The 12423-nt window shown below is 26.4% G+C and overlaps 3 protein-coding genes across 3 annotated transcripts; all 3 read left to right on the forward strand.

Annotated features, from left to right (window-relative positions):
* Nucleotides 1-1364: 1364 nt before the first annotated feature.
* On the forward strand, nt 1365-2834 carry Bma-arx-6 (ARP2/3 complex 20 kDa subunit, putative; the record flags this gene model as incomplete). Its single annotated transcript, XM_001896726.2, has 4 exons — nt 1365-1418; nt 1797-2002; nt 2168-2282; nt 2757-2834. The coding sequence occupies 4 exons, from the start codon at nt 1365-1367 to the stop codon at nt 2832-2834; spliced, it is 453 nt and encodes a 150-aa protein (XP_001896761.2).
* An 898-nt stretch (nt 2835-3732) lies between these two features.
* Nucleotides 3733-5098, forward strand: Bm2614 (C15orf24 protein, putative; the record flags this gene model as incomplete). Its single annotated transcript, XM_043076548.1, has 4 exons — nt 3733-3935; nt 4203-4347; nt 4516-4710; nt 4976-5098. 4 exons carry the CDS (start codon nt 3733-3735, stop codon nt 5096-5098), a joined length of 666 nt encoding a protein of 221 aa, XP_042932482.1.
* A 1907-nt stretch (nt 5099-7005) lies between these two features.
* Bma-arl-6 (small GTP-binding protein domain containing protein) lies at nt 7006-9220 on the forward strand (the record flags this gene model as incomplete). Its single annotated transcript, XM_001896728.2, has 4 exons — nt 7006-7143; nt 7431-7512; nt 7664-7809; nt 9014-9220. 4 exons carry the CDS (start codon nt 7006-7008, stop codon nt 9218-9220), a joined length of 573 nt encoding a protein of 190 aa, XP_001896763.2.
* Between the last annotated feature and the right edge of the window lie 3203 nt (nt 9221-12423).

Genomic DNA, 12423 nt, shown 5'->3' on the forward strand with positions numbered 1-12423 from the left:
CAATGACACCACCAATTAACAACTGCGCCATTGCATCTGAAGTGCTATACTTGCTTGACATTATTTTATTAAATCTATTTGAATATTTTACATAATGAATCTTTTATTTCTTAAGTGTTGTATAACTTATATGCGTGGAAGTTGTTTTACATGATTATGCAACTTTTAATGGTGTTGCTTGACATTTCATTTTAAACTTTTCATTAATTTTTTCAATTGAAGAAATTATTTATTAAAAATGGTGTTATAATAATGAGAAATTCTATATTTTAATAAATAGTTACTTATAAATTATCATCATATGTTTAAATTTTGGAGTAATATCAAAAACAAAGCTGCAACAGTTTTAATAAATTCCCGAAGTTATAGCCTGTCTGCTGTATTGCAAGGCTTTCTCTAAAAAAATGCCCTGTGTTTTTTCTTTCCCTTTAGTGCATTCGTGAGCGTTGGTTATTTGAGTATTTGTACATTTGTTACGTGTACACGTACGTGAACATGTTTTCATGTTTTATAATTCTTGTATTCTAATCAAGTCTATTTTTTGTGGTATTTTTTCTTTTGAATCAAATTAAATTTGTGTAGAATTTTTTTAAACTAATAAACATCCAAATTAGTGATAGGTTACTTTGCTTTACTAATTTATGATTGTTGAATTGTTAGGAAAATTTTCATATTTACATAAGACGGTAGCATTTTTGTGTTGGATTTTAGATTTTAATATTTCACATCAATTTTTTTTCTTTGTTTCCTCTACAATTATATTATTCAAATTTGTTGCAGAGCTTGGACGTTTATAGCTTGCGTATAAATTGAGTGAGAAATATATACCCATAAAAAATGGTATGTTCTTGATATATTTATTCGCTTATTGTCTGTTTGTTTATTCGTTTCATTTCTTTTGGACATTTTTGGTCGTACTTGTGTGTTTATTCATCTGTTTAGTTGATCATTCACTTTATGTGGCCATATCCGGCCAATGCTTGCTAAGAATTCGAACTTTAACAAAATAAATTATCTTGAAGATTTAAAGTGATGTTAAGGATAAACTTTTACTGCAGTGATATTCAGTTTATGTGGTTTATTATTGCTATAACCAAACTATGTGTGGTTAAAGATAATTGCCAGTATACATATATATATATCATTTATTAAAGAATAGTTCTAAAGTCTTTAGTACCATGATGAGACTCCTTCTTTCCTCTTAAATTCAAGATGATAACTAGTTATTTTCGTAGAAGTGGCAAATCATTTGATATATTAACAGTCGTACTATAGCATAAATCAACAGAGTGATTAATAGTCATTTATAGAGTGCCACGCTGCAGCCATATTTGGAGGCTGTACGGAAAACATTAGAAGCTGCAATGTGTCTGGAACAGTTCAGTTCGCAAGTAGTTGAAAGGTATAACAAACCGGAAGTAAGTACCTAAATGTTTTGCGTAAATAATTTGTATCTAACATAGTTTTCAATACACTTTCATCCTGAATTTCTTTTCATCCTGAAAAGAAAACTTCAGTTTGCAGTGTTTTAAACAAATCATAGGGTGACATTGCTTCCTGCATTTACTGTAGTTTAGGTTTTTTTATCAAATTTAAGTTATCAAATCAAAAAAATATGTAGAGGATATGCTTAGATAAGTCACTCATGTGTAACACTTGAGCATTCATTAATTGGTATCCTGTAAGATTCAAAACATCTTTTCATTCCTATGGATACTTTATCACTATCTGTAGCAGTTTAGTTATGCATTCCCCTCTGTTTTCAGCAGAGAGTGAAAATCAAATGATAATTTTAGGTAGAAGTTGGTACATCATCCGAACTTTTGTTAACTCCAGTAGTTGTGTCACGTAACAAGCAGGAGCGTGTCTTAATCGAGCCATCGATTAATTCGGTGCGCGTCAGTATTGCCGTGAAACAAGCTGATGATATTGAAAAGATTTTAACTCACAAGTTTACACGTTTTATGTGTCAGAGGGCTGAGAACTTTATTATACTCAGAAGGTTAACTTCTATTAAATTATTTACTCAGTAATATTGCAAGTAAACTTTTTCTATTATGTTATGATTCCATATGTGTAACAAAATTCTGATTATGAAAAACGGCTATTTCGTTTTTTTTTTTTTTTTTTTTTTTTTTTTCGCATATAATAGAATTAATTTTTATAGGAAACCAATGCCTGGTTATGATATATCATTTTTGATAACTGCAACGCATACGGAAATAATGTATAAGCACAAATTGGTTGATTTCTTAATTCACTTTATGCAGGAAATTGACAAGGTATGTGTTTATATATGCAATACGTCCATGATTTATATTGTCGTGCACATCCGAAATTGTGGGATATTTTGCTTAAAGTTTCAAAAACCACATTTGTTTTACTTTAATTTCAATTTTTTGTCGATTTTCTATACTGCGTTATCAACGTTTGTTTGCTAAATTTGAGAAATTTGATTCATTTTTGTATCGTCATCCCTAAATTCCTCATAAAATTTTCTTTCATCAGCTATCAATAGAAAACGTGTATTTGAATTCTAGTTTTTTTTAATTTTTAGGTTTTTGGCATTATAATTATTAACATTTTAACTGCTGAGGTATTCAGTATAAAAGCGCTGTTATCATCCAAATAAAAGTTTTGTGAATTAAATTTGGAAACTTTCGACTTGTTATATCATTCTCATACTAAAATTATTATATTCTACTACTGGAGTTTAACTGTGATTGGTTTCATATAAAAGAGAACAATTTTTGCAGGAAATTAGCGATATGAAATTGGCATTGAATGCTCGTGCTCGAGTATCTGCCGAAGAATTCTTGAAGCGTTTCAATTAATTCACTTATTATTTATTTGTGCATGTGTACTTTGTAGCTCATATTTCCATATTTTAATTTTGGGACACAATGCAGTAAGCAGTTTCACTTTCAACCTGTAAATCATTTTTTTATCGATATCGTTGTGTTCTATCATGTGACGACAATTTTCAATGGTTCATTTCTGTGCCATAACGATTTACATCTTTAATATATATTGTCATGTTTCGAAATGTTGCATCCTATGTTATGTAGTCATCAACTGGGTGAATTATTGAATTGTTCGGTAAAGATTTCAAACAAGACTTCAGGAAAGCTTTATTCTTTCTATTGATTATAGTAATATTATTTTAGTAGTATTTCGTATGATGTATTTTTGAATTATATGAACAGAGATGTCATTCAGATGGACACTACTGGTCATATTACCATATTATTTAGCTAATTTGTGTTAAATTTGATAGTTGTGTAGAGCTCATATGATTGAGTCGTCATTTCCATTGTTATATATAATAATACGTGTTTGATAAAGTCCATTACACATTAGACATAAATTTTTGATAGACACATTAGTATTTATCAAAGGTGATTCTTTTACCTGTTATTTTTGTTTTCTTCTTTGTTGTTATCATAATTCATTTGCTATTTATTATTACTATTAATTTGCTGTAAGATATTTGTTCATTTTTAGATCATTTTTCTGTCATTTAACAATTATTCAGTTTTGTTTATGGTTGATTCCTTTTAAGAATGTTCAGTAAAGGCGATTATCAGATGCTTTTTTCCTGTCAGTTTTAAAGCTTTTGCTTCATAAAGCTACCATATCATATTTTTTGAATGCAATTGAATGTTTTTTCCTCTCACTGTTTGAATTTTCCTTTAAAAATTCTTGCAGTTTAAATTTTCTTATCTGAAAGTAATGACAAGGTTTTTATTATTGCCATTATTTCTCTCTGTCCTGCAAAAATTATCAGCGTTGGAGTCGACAGTTGACGATGTTGCGGCTACCTATAAAATCGAAGGACAAATCATTTTCCCAGAATCATTTACTGCTGAAAATGGCAAGCTAAGTCCAAGTCGTGTGCTAGTGAATTATGACTTTAAACATGTTGCATTTGTAAGGTTGGTTATCAAACAGTTTATTTTAACTTTATATCTTAACTTTCAAATAATTTGTACTTATCTCTGAGCCATTTTGTTCAGAGGAGTTAGGATGGATATCTCCTAAAATATTTTGTATAAGGAAGTTGGAATTCCGGATATGTTGGATATGTTACGGAATGTTGGGTAAAAGTACAGAAAGACTGAGCGTTTTCCCAAATGTGGGAATGGAATTACGCATATTAAACGATTTATATTTATAAAATTATAAATTATAGAAATTTTCAGGAAAGATGGTTCGTTTGTGGTTTCAGGTATTCCACCAGGTTCTTATATTATTGAAATTTCAAACATCGATTATGCTTTTGAACCAGTACGAGTTGATATTACCTCGAAAGGTAAAATAAGGGCGCGACGACTTAATTTATTACAGGTTAGTTTTTTAGCATTATTTTAGTATACTATTTGCTTCTATTTGTGATGGGAAAGCTAACTAGTTATGATTTTCCCATTTCACTACACACCAGAATTCACTGCGTCAATTTTTCTGGTATTGTGATTCTAACCAGTCAGTTAATTTTAGATGCTCAGTTCATTTCAGCCATCACTAGTATCTTCACTTCCATATCCATTGCGCTTGAATGCAGTTCACCAAATTAACTATTTTCGGCCTCGAGAAGAATGGCACTTAGCAGACATACTTACTAATCCAATGGTTTTAATGATGGTTGTACCTCTTGTTTTACTTGTTGTATTACCAAAGCTTGTTAATGCAAATGACCCTGAAATTAAAAAGGTAAATCATTAACCTTCTTTTTTCTCCACCTTAATCCATCATTGTATACCTTTTTGTTGAAGGATAATCAATTTCATCAAACAAAGAATTATGTATGCTTTTGTAATATATAAAAAAATGCAATTGTGCGTTTTACCTGTGACCGAGTAATGAAGTTTGTTCAAAAAAAAAAATCTTAAACTTTAATGGAAACTCAATTGATTTAGTAACGGATCTATTTACATTTTACCTTTTTTGCAGTAAGGTAATAATTTATTGGTTTTAGGAAATGACTAAAACTATGCCACAGATGGACGTCCCTGATGTTTCGGAAATGTTGGCTTCATGGTTTGGTGGAAATCCAAAAAAAACAAAAAGAACGACAACAGGAAACAAAAAACGGCAATGATATCTTATAGATATATTGTATGGTGGTTAATCTTGTTTGAAGGATACATAACAGGCTTTTGTTAGAAGCAAATGTAGTAAGACCAGTCAAAATATAATGCCATTTCATGAATAAGTTAAATACATTATGTCATAATCGACTTCAGTGTTAGATATAGTGAGCATCTTTTCACTGTTTAAATTTTTCAAGTGGTGGAAAATTGCAGTGAATTTTAACCCTAAAAATACACAGGTTGTACATTTTTTTTCTTTGTTGTAATAATTTCATTGTAGTCAATTTCTTTCTCGTTTTCACGGGTTATTTATACTGTTATTTATCAAGATAACCTAGTTTGCATAATTTGTTTACATAACTATGTATTAGAAAGTATTTTATGTAACATAAATATGACATCCAATAAAAGTTTAATTGATATGAAGATTTACAGCAAGCCAACTGATAAAAGGATTTTGTGGCATTTGTTTGATTATAGTATGTTAGTGGGAAATGTAGATTTATCAATTTAGGATTTATTTATAAGTTCAATTCTGTTTTCGATACAAAACAAGAAGGATTTTCATCCTAAGATCTCTCACTATTACTAACATGAAATAGCATTGCAATATTTTCAAGAATTAACATAGTACTCATTTTTTTTGGCCAAATAGTGCCTTGTTATTCAAGACAATTTGAAATTATGGATAGATTGGAAAAAACAATCGATTAATCTGCTCGTAGTGTCCAGGATTTTTCTTTATCACTGATATTGAAAGAGTATATCTCCATATTTGATATACAAATGCATCTGTAGTGTATTATGTTACCAGCTAATATATATCATTTCCTTATCGAATAAACTTCAAAATTAATCAAAAAATAAATTTTTTCATCAGGTAGATATGCCAAAAAAAAATTTTCTTATCAAATATATTTCAAAACTGATCAAAAGTTACAATCCATTTCAGTATTCTTTGATTTCTTTTATTTATTTTTTAAAAAATCAAAATCTACAACGGTATAATTCATTGAATAATTCCATTAATTTTGCTAAAAAAAATCTTTTTTATTAATACACATAATTTTCTTTTACAAACACATCAATTGAAAAATAATGATTTAAAACATTAAATGATAATGTAAAATGATGAGATTTGTTAGTATTTATTATTTCAAGTTTTATTGCTAAGAAAGTTGTCATGGCAACACATACACACATGCATAAATCAACAATATTTTAAGTATTTCATAAAACGATGTTGTCAAAATTGGATTGCATTAGTTTGCGTATTTCTTTAAATGATAAATTTATATTTAAAAATCGAAGTTTAATGCAATATTATTAAATTCTTATCAGCAATTTCTTTTTCTTTCATTTTTCGTTTTTTTCTTTCTGTCATCTTATTTTTGATGGTGTAATATAATTTAATGAAATTTCATTTTCACTTTAAATTTTGCAATCCATATAATGGTAATATAATAAGAGGAACTTTTATTACATAGTTATATCAAAACTGTAACTTCGATGATCTTTATTACGACATCGTTTATTTATAGTAATTTTATTGTTCCAATTTAAAAAAACTTATTGTTAAGACGAATAATATTGTCTTATTGTAATTTATATTAAAGAATTAGTATTGTCCAGTATAATACTATTAATAAATATTTTTATGATTCGATAAAGTTATATTAATTCGAAATGATATTTAAAAAAAAATTAGAGAGTGTTTAATTGTATAATATTTTCATTATCGTTTAAGTCAAGATTTCAGTATATTTAGTTATAAATCAAAATTTTTAAATCTGATAAAAAATGATTTCTTATATACAGCACTATTAAAAATTTCAGCACATTCATGGAAGAAAAACACAAAAAAATAATACAATTATTTTAGCAATTTCATTATCAAATTGTTTATACTGTATAAATGGGATTGTTATCACAAATTTCGATTGCTCTGGGTGTTTCACGGAAACAAGTAAATATTCTAATGATTGGTCTTGATAATAGTGGCAAAACAACCATTATCAATAAGATGAAAAAGGAAGAAGATCGAGTAACTCAGGTTATTTAATTTATAATTTTCAATATATTTAAATGCAATTTTCTATAAACTAACTTTGGAAACATGGAACAAATAAATGAATGAATGATAATTAAATGAAAGCAAAAATGTGATAAAATATGATCAACTTGATAGGTTGCAAAAAACCTGCTTAATATAATCAACAAACACTATATATTTTGAATTGAAAAAATTTGTTTCGATAATAACATTGATTTAGTTAGCATTGTTACTGTCTAAATTTAAACACATTTTAATTTTTAACCTACTAAACAAATTTGCCACAGATTACACCAACAATTGGTTATACGACTGAGAAATTTATTTTTAACAATACAACATTTTTGGTGCATGATATGTCTGGGCAAGGTAATTTTCTCTTTGTTTGAAATTATTTAAAAAATGGTAGGTTTTATAAAATCAGTGACAAAAAAATGCAGAAAAATCTTATCAGTTTACAAATATTTGTATATGAAAAATTATACTTAATAAACTGTTTATAATATTTTTATGTTTTTAGGCAAATACCGGAATTTATGGGAGAATTACTACAAAGAAGTAGATGGTGTGGTATTTGTGATTGATAGCAATGATCGATTACGGATAGCAGTTATTTGTGATGAATTACGATTACTGTTGGACCATACAGAATTTAATCGGAAAAAGGTTTTTTAAAAAACATTAAAATTTATAAATTTACTAAAGATATCTTTGCTTTTTTTATCTTCCTTTTTTTTAAGGACTCATATATTCATTAGGTAATGCAAACATTTAGAAAGAAGATGTAAACTTAGACAGTTTAATTTGAAATTTTCAAATAGCAATTGAATATATAAAGTTTTTCATTTTTGATAATTATTTTTTTTTTTTTTTAAATAATTCAAATGCCGTAAAACTGTTAACAGCATTTGAAATTCCTTTAACGTTTATAGAAATCTTTTCAATTACTCTGATCCTTTGGGAATTGCTTACGTTTCTCAAGCTCTCTTTAATCAGCAGTAACCATCAGTTAATTTTCCGCACCATACTAAATTTTCAGTTTGGATTGGGAGAAAAAAGAAGGAATTTCCTGTTAATAATTAAGTTAATGATAAGCTAAAATTTTGAAATCTTCTGAAATTTCATTAATTAACACTTATCAGCTATTAAAAATTAAATATTAAATAATATCTTTCGTTTTATTTTGCAATTAACACATCTATTCAAAGAAATCATTAGCACATCTTCACTTTCAGTGAATAATTTTGCTAATCTTAAGTTCTTATTTGAAAATGAATTGCTAAGGGAATTTTGCGTGGTTTATTCTTTTTTATTTTTTTTTTCCATTATTTGAAGCGCTGTTGAGTGCTTCGCATGAAAATAAGCAATAAGTTAGCTTTCTTACTGTTCGCCAAAATAAGTAAGTTATTCGGTTCAGCTGAATTTTCATTATCAGTACCATTCATTTCTTCTCTTTTTTAAACTTATTATAATAGTTACAAAAATAGTATCATTGATTACATCAAAATAAACTAAATATGATTAAGTGCTAATAATAATTATTATAACAATAATAATACCATTTACAACAATAATGATTAATAATAATAACAATAGTAATAATAATAATAAATAAAATATAGAGTAAAAGACTAATTTGTAATGTTGTGTGCAAATTTTATGGTATAACTGCAATGACTAAAAGATGTAAAAGACAAGAGAGAAGAAAAGGTAGGGAAGAAGTAAGAAAAAAGTAATAATAGCAATATTTGAAATTAAAAATTTCGTTGATTTCTATTTCCAGTAGAAAAATTCGCTTACTTCAAATTGCTTTTATAAATGAAGGAAAGGAAAGAAAACGAATTTTTTTTTTTGTCTTTTATTCTTTTAGATACCGCTTCTCGTATTTATCAATAAAATGGATGAAAAAGGTGCAATGACAACGTCGGAAATTAACGATAATATAGGCTTAAATTCGATAAATAATCGAAATTGGCGTATCTGCGCAACATGTGCAATCACAGGTGAAGGCCTCAAAGATGGCTTTCAATGGTTGTTGGAGAATATTCGAGCATGTACGGAATCTAAGAATAGTTGAAATTAACAAAAGTAAATTTCACATTCGCTAATCGTTTCATCTACTAATTATTCATATCAAAGATATATTTTTACAATATATATATATATATATATATAAATGTTTGAATGTATTATAAAATATAATCATTAATTTATAATTGAATTAAAATTTGATTGGAATACTTTATTTTTACTTTTTTTTTTTTATTTTGAAGAAATAAATGAATAATTTGTGTAAATTACATCATTTCACATGTCTTATCATTAAAAACTATGAAAAATTTTGCAATATTTTATATTAATGAATATAAGTAAGTAAACTCATTACAAGCAATATTTTTTTTCTTTGTTGGAAAAATTAATAATGATACGGATAATTTTCTATAAGTTTAATATTAATTAGTTTCCTTTTTCTTCCTTTTCTATAAACTAATTGTTTTAACTGCAAAAATTCAAGATTTGGTTTCTTCTATTTTTTTCTATATTTCATTTCATTATGCATAATATAATGTTAAATTAAAAGGATAAGTGTTAGATAACTGTAAAATGAGTATGAAAATTTTAACAAATTTTGAAAAGTTTCCAAAAGTGATTAATTGAAAACTATGCATCATTCTCATTCTTAATTTGCATAAGGATGAATGAATGAGTGCTTCATCCTTTTGATAATTTATACACAATGTAATAGAAGCAAAAACTGTGAAAAGATATGCGATTGAGCATTGTTGATTTATTGTTGTGAATACATTATTCACGAGGACAGCTCAAGGCGACATCGGTAATAAAATATGACCTGACCGACAAACCAGCAACAACAATAATACCTTCATCTTTAAAACTGAAAAATCCACCGGAAATTATCGTTCATTCATTTCAATTCCATATATGTATTTATAAAGTATAAATGCAAAAATTTTATTTTCCAGTGAATGAACGTTTGAAATTGTGGGAGAATCAATTAGTATTGTCAAAGAAGTTATAACTATATGAAAAAAAAAAAAAAAAAAATTAGTTGAATTTTCAGAAGTTATAAAAATTTACGAACTAATTGAATTTTCACTTACCCATTTTTCTTGTTTTTTTTTTTTCTGATACTGAAATAACTGTATTTAAATTAAGTTAATTTAAAGCTAATGCAATTGTAATTGTAAATCAAATTAAGTTAATTTAAAGCTAATGTAAATATAAAGCAATTATAAATCAAAATAATATGGTTTTTGAAATTTTTATTTGAAATAATCAAAATAGGACACTTTTTGTGTTCTACTGTTTATGAAATTCATCTTGGTTTAAACAGAAAATTTTAATTTAATTATCAAAATTTACTAAAATTATCTTAGTTCTTACTTTTTCAACGCTAACTTTTAAATTAATAGCTTTCATGACATTTAGCACTTTTCGTTCTATTATTTTTTTCTCTAACGCGAAATAAATCAATAAATGCATTTTTTTTCTTTTATTTATTTCACAATTGAAATATTCACTTCTGAATTGCTAAGAAAAATGAAAAAGCTCATTGAAAAAGTGGCAAATTGAATAAAATGTTCGATAGAAAAGAGGAGTGAATCTAGTAATTAAATTATATTAAATTATAATTAAATTGCACTGATTAGAAGTTAACACTTACGAACAAAAACAATAAAAGAATGACATATAGAATTTGAATGATAATAAAAAACAGTTCGGATTAGAAAAAGAAATTTGTCATATTATTTGAAAAAAAAAATCGAAAAGATAATGATGAAGAAAATTACTGTATGATTTTTTATATTTTATAAGTCTAAGCACCAATAAGTATTTAACACTAATTAATTATTTGATTATTAATAATAATAGTATAAAATAGTAACAATAAGTAAAAACAAGAGTAATAAAAATAATAACAATGACAATAGTCATGATAATAATATCATTCTTACCAACACAACAGTAGTAAAGTTTATGTGATTATCAATATCTTCATCACAAAATAATCATTTTTTAAGTTATTAAAAACCTTAGTTGATTGGTGTTAATAAAATATTTCATAGTATTTTTATTCAAATTTTTCTTATCAAGTGAATAAACATTAGCATTGAGTACTATCGAGCGACTGATACGAAGTACTTCCGATGAAATGCCCTTACTATCAATTTATCATTTGTTTATATTATCATCTATACGTACAATAATTTTGAACTTTTTAAAATACAAACACTTTTTTTTTTTAATTTTCCTTTTCTTTTCTCTTTCCCTCTCTTCTTCTCTCTCCCTCCCTCTCTCTCTTTCAAATGAAAGAATATTGTACAATAACGCTATTGAAAGCATTTGGTGGTAGACGATCATAAAATCCCCGGTCAATTTAGTTCCAGTGTAACCGATCTATTATTTTCCACTCATTATTCATCGGGCAAAGAATAGGTAAGGAAGTAATTGTACTATTTTGGTTAGGATGTGAAGTAACGAATTTTTATTACTTTTATTTGCCTTATAGAACTACTACTGCTACTAATACTGCTACTACTATTATTACTATTGCTTTACTAATCTAAGTAACTTTTGCTAATAATTATTAAGTATTATAGGTATTATCACATTTTCACTTATATTTTCTTTATTTTTGTTATTGTTTTTTTCAGAAGGAAGCAAAAAAAAAAAACGCTTTTAGTGTTATAAAAATAAATCATTAATTTGTTTTTTTGTTTTTTTTTCATCGTTTTTTTTATAAACTACTTAGAAATAATTAATGCAAAAAAAAGGAAAAGAGAAAAAAAAAAGAAATTTGGAAAAAGAAAAATACTTTGATGATATACGGTAATAAAATTCTCAAAAGGTTAACCATATGTCATTTTTTGTGTAAGAGCGGAATGTTACTAGTTTATCTTTATATTTATTTTTCCGGAAAGGATATGTGTTACGGTCATTGAACACTCACAATATCATTTCATCACATTGCTTCATTAAATTTCATCACTAATTGGCTTATCCAATAATCTCAATATTATCGGTCGGAATTCCTTTTTTTTTTTTTTTTGTTGTTAGAAAAAGTGGTTTATTATTATTTTATTTATTATCACTATTCTTCATCTTCTTCTTATTATTATTATTGGTTTTATATCATGAAGTACTGGTTTTATCGAAATATATAAATCGATTAGCATGGTAACAAGCTCATTGAAAATTTATTCAAGCATTAGTTAAATCATATGTTTATTTCAGGATAAGTGGTAAAGCAAAATAAAA

The sequence above is a fragment of the Brugia malayi genome (genome assembly GCF_000002995.4).
Source record: "Brugia malayi strain FR3 genome assembly, contig: Bm_v4_Chr1_scaffold_001, whole genome shotgun sequence".
NCBI classification, from domain to species: domain Eukaryota; kingdom Metazoa; phylum Nematoda; class Chromadorea; order Rhabditida; family Onchocercidae; genus Brugia; species Brugia malayi.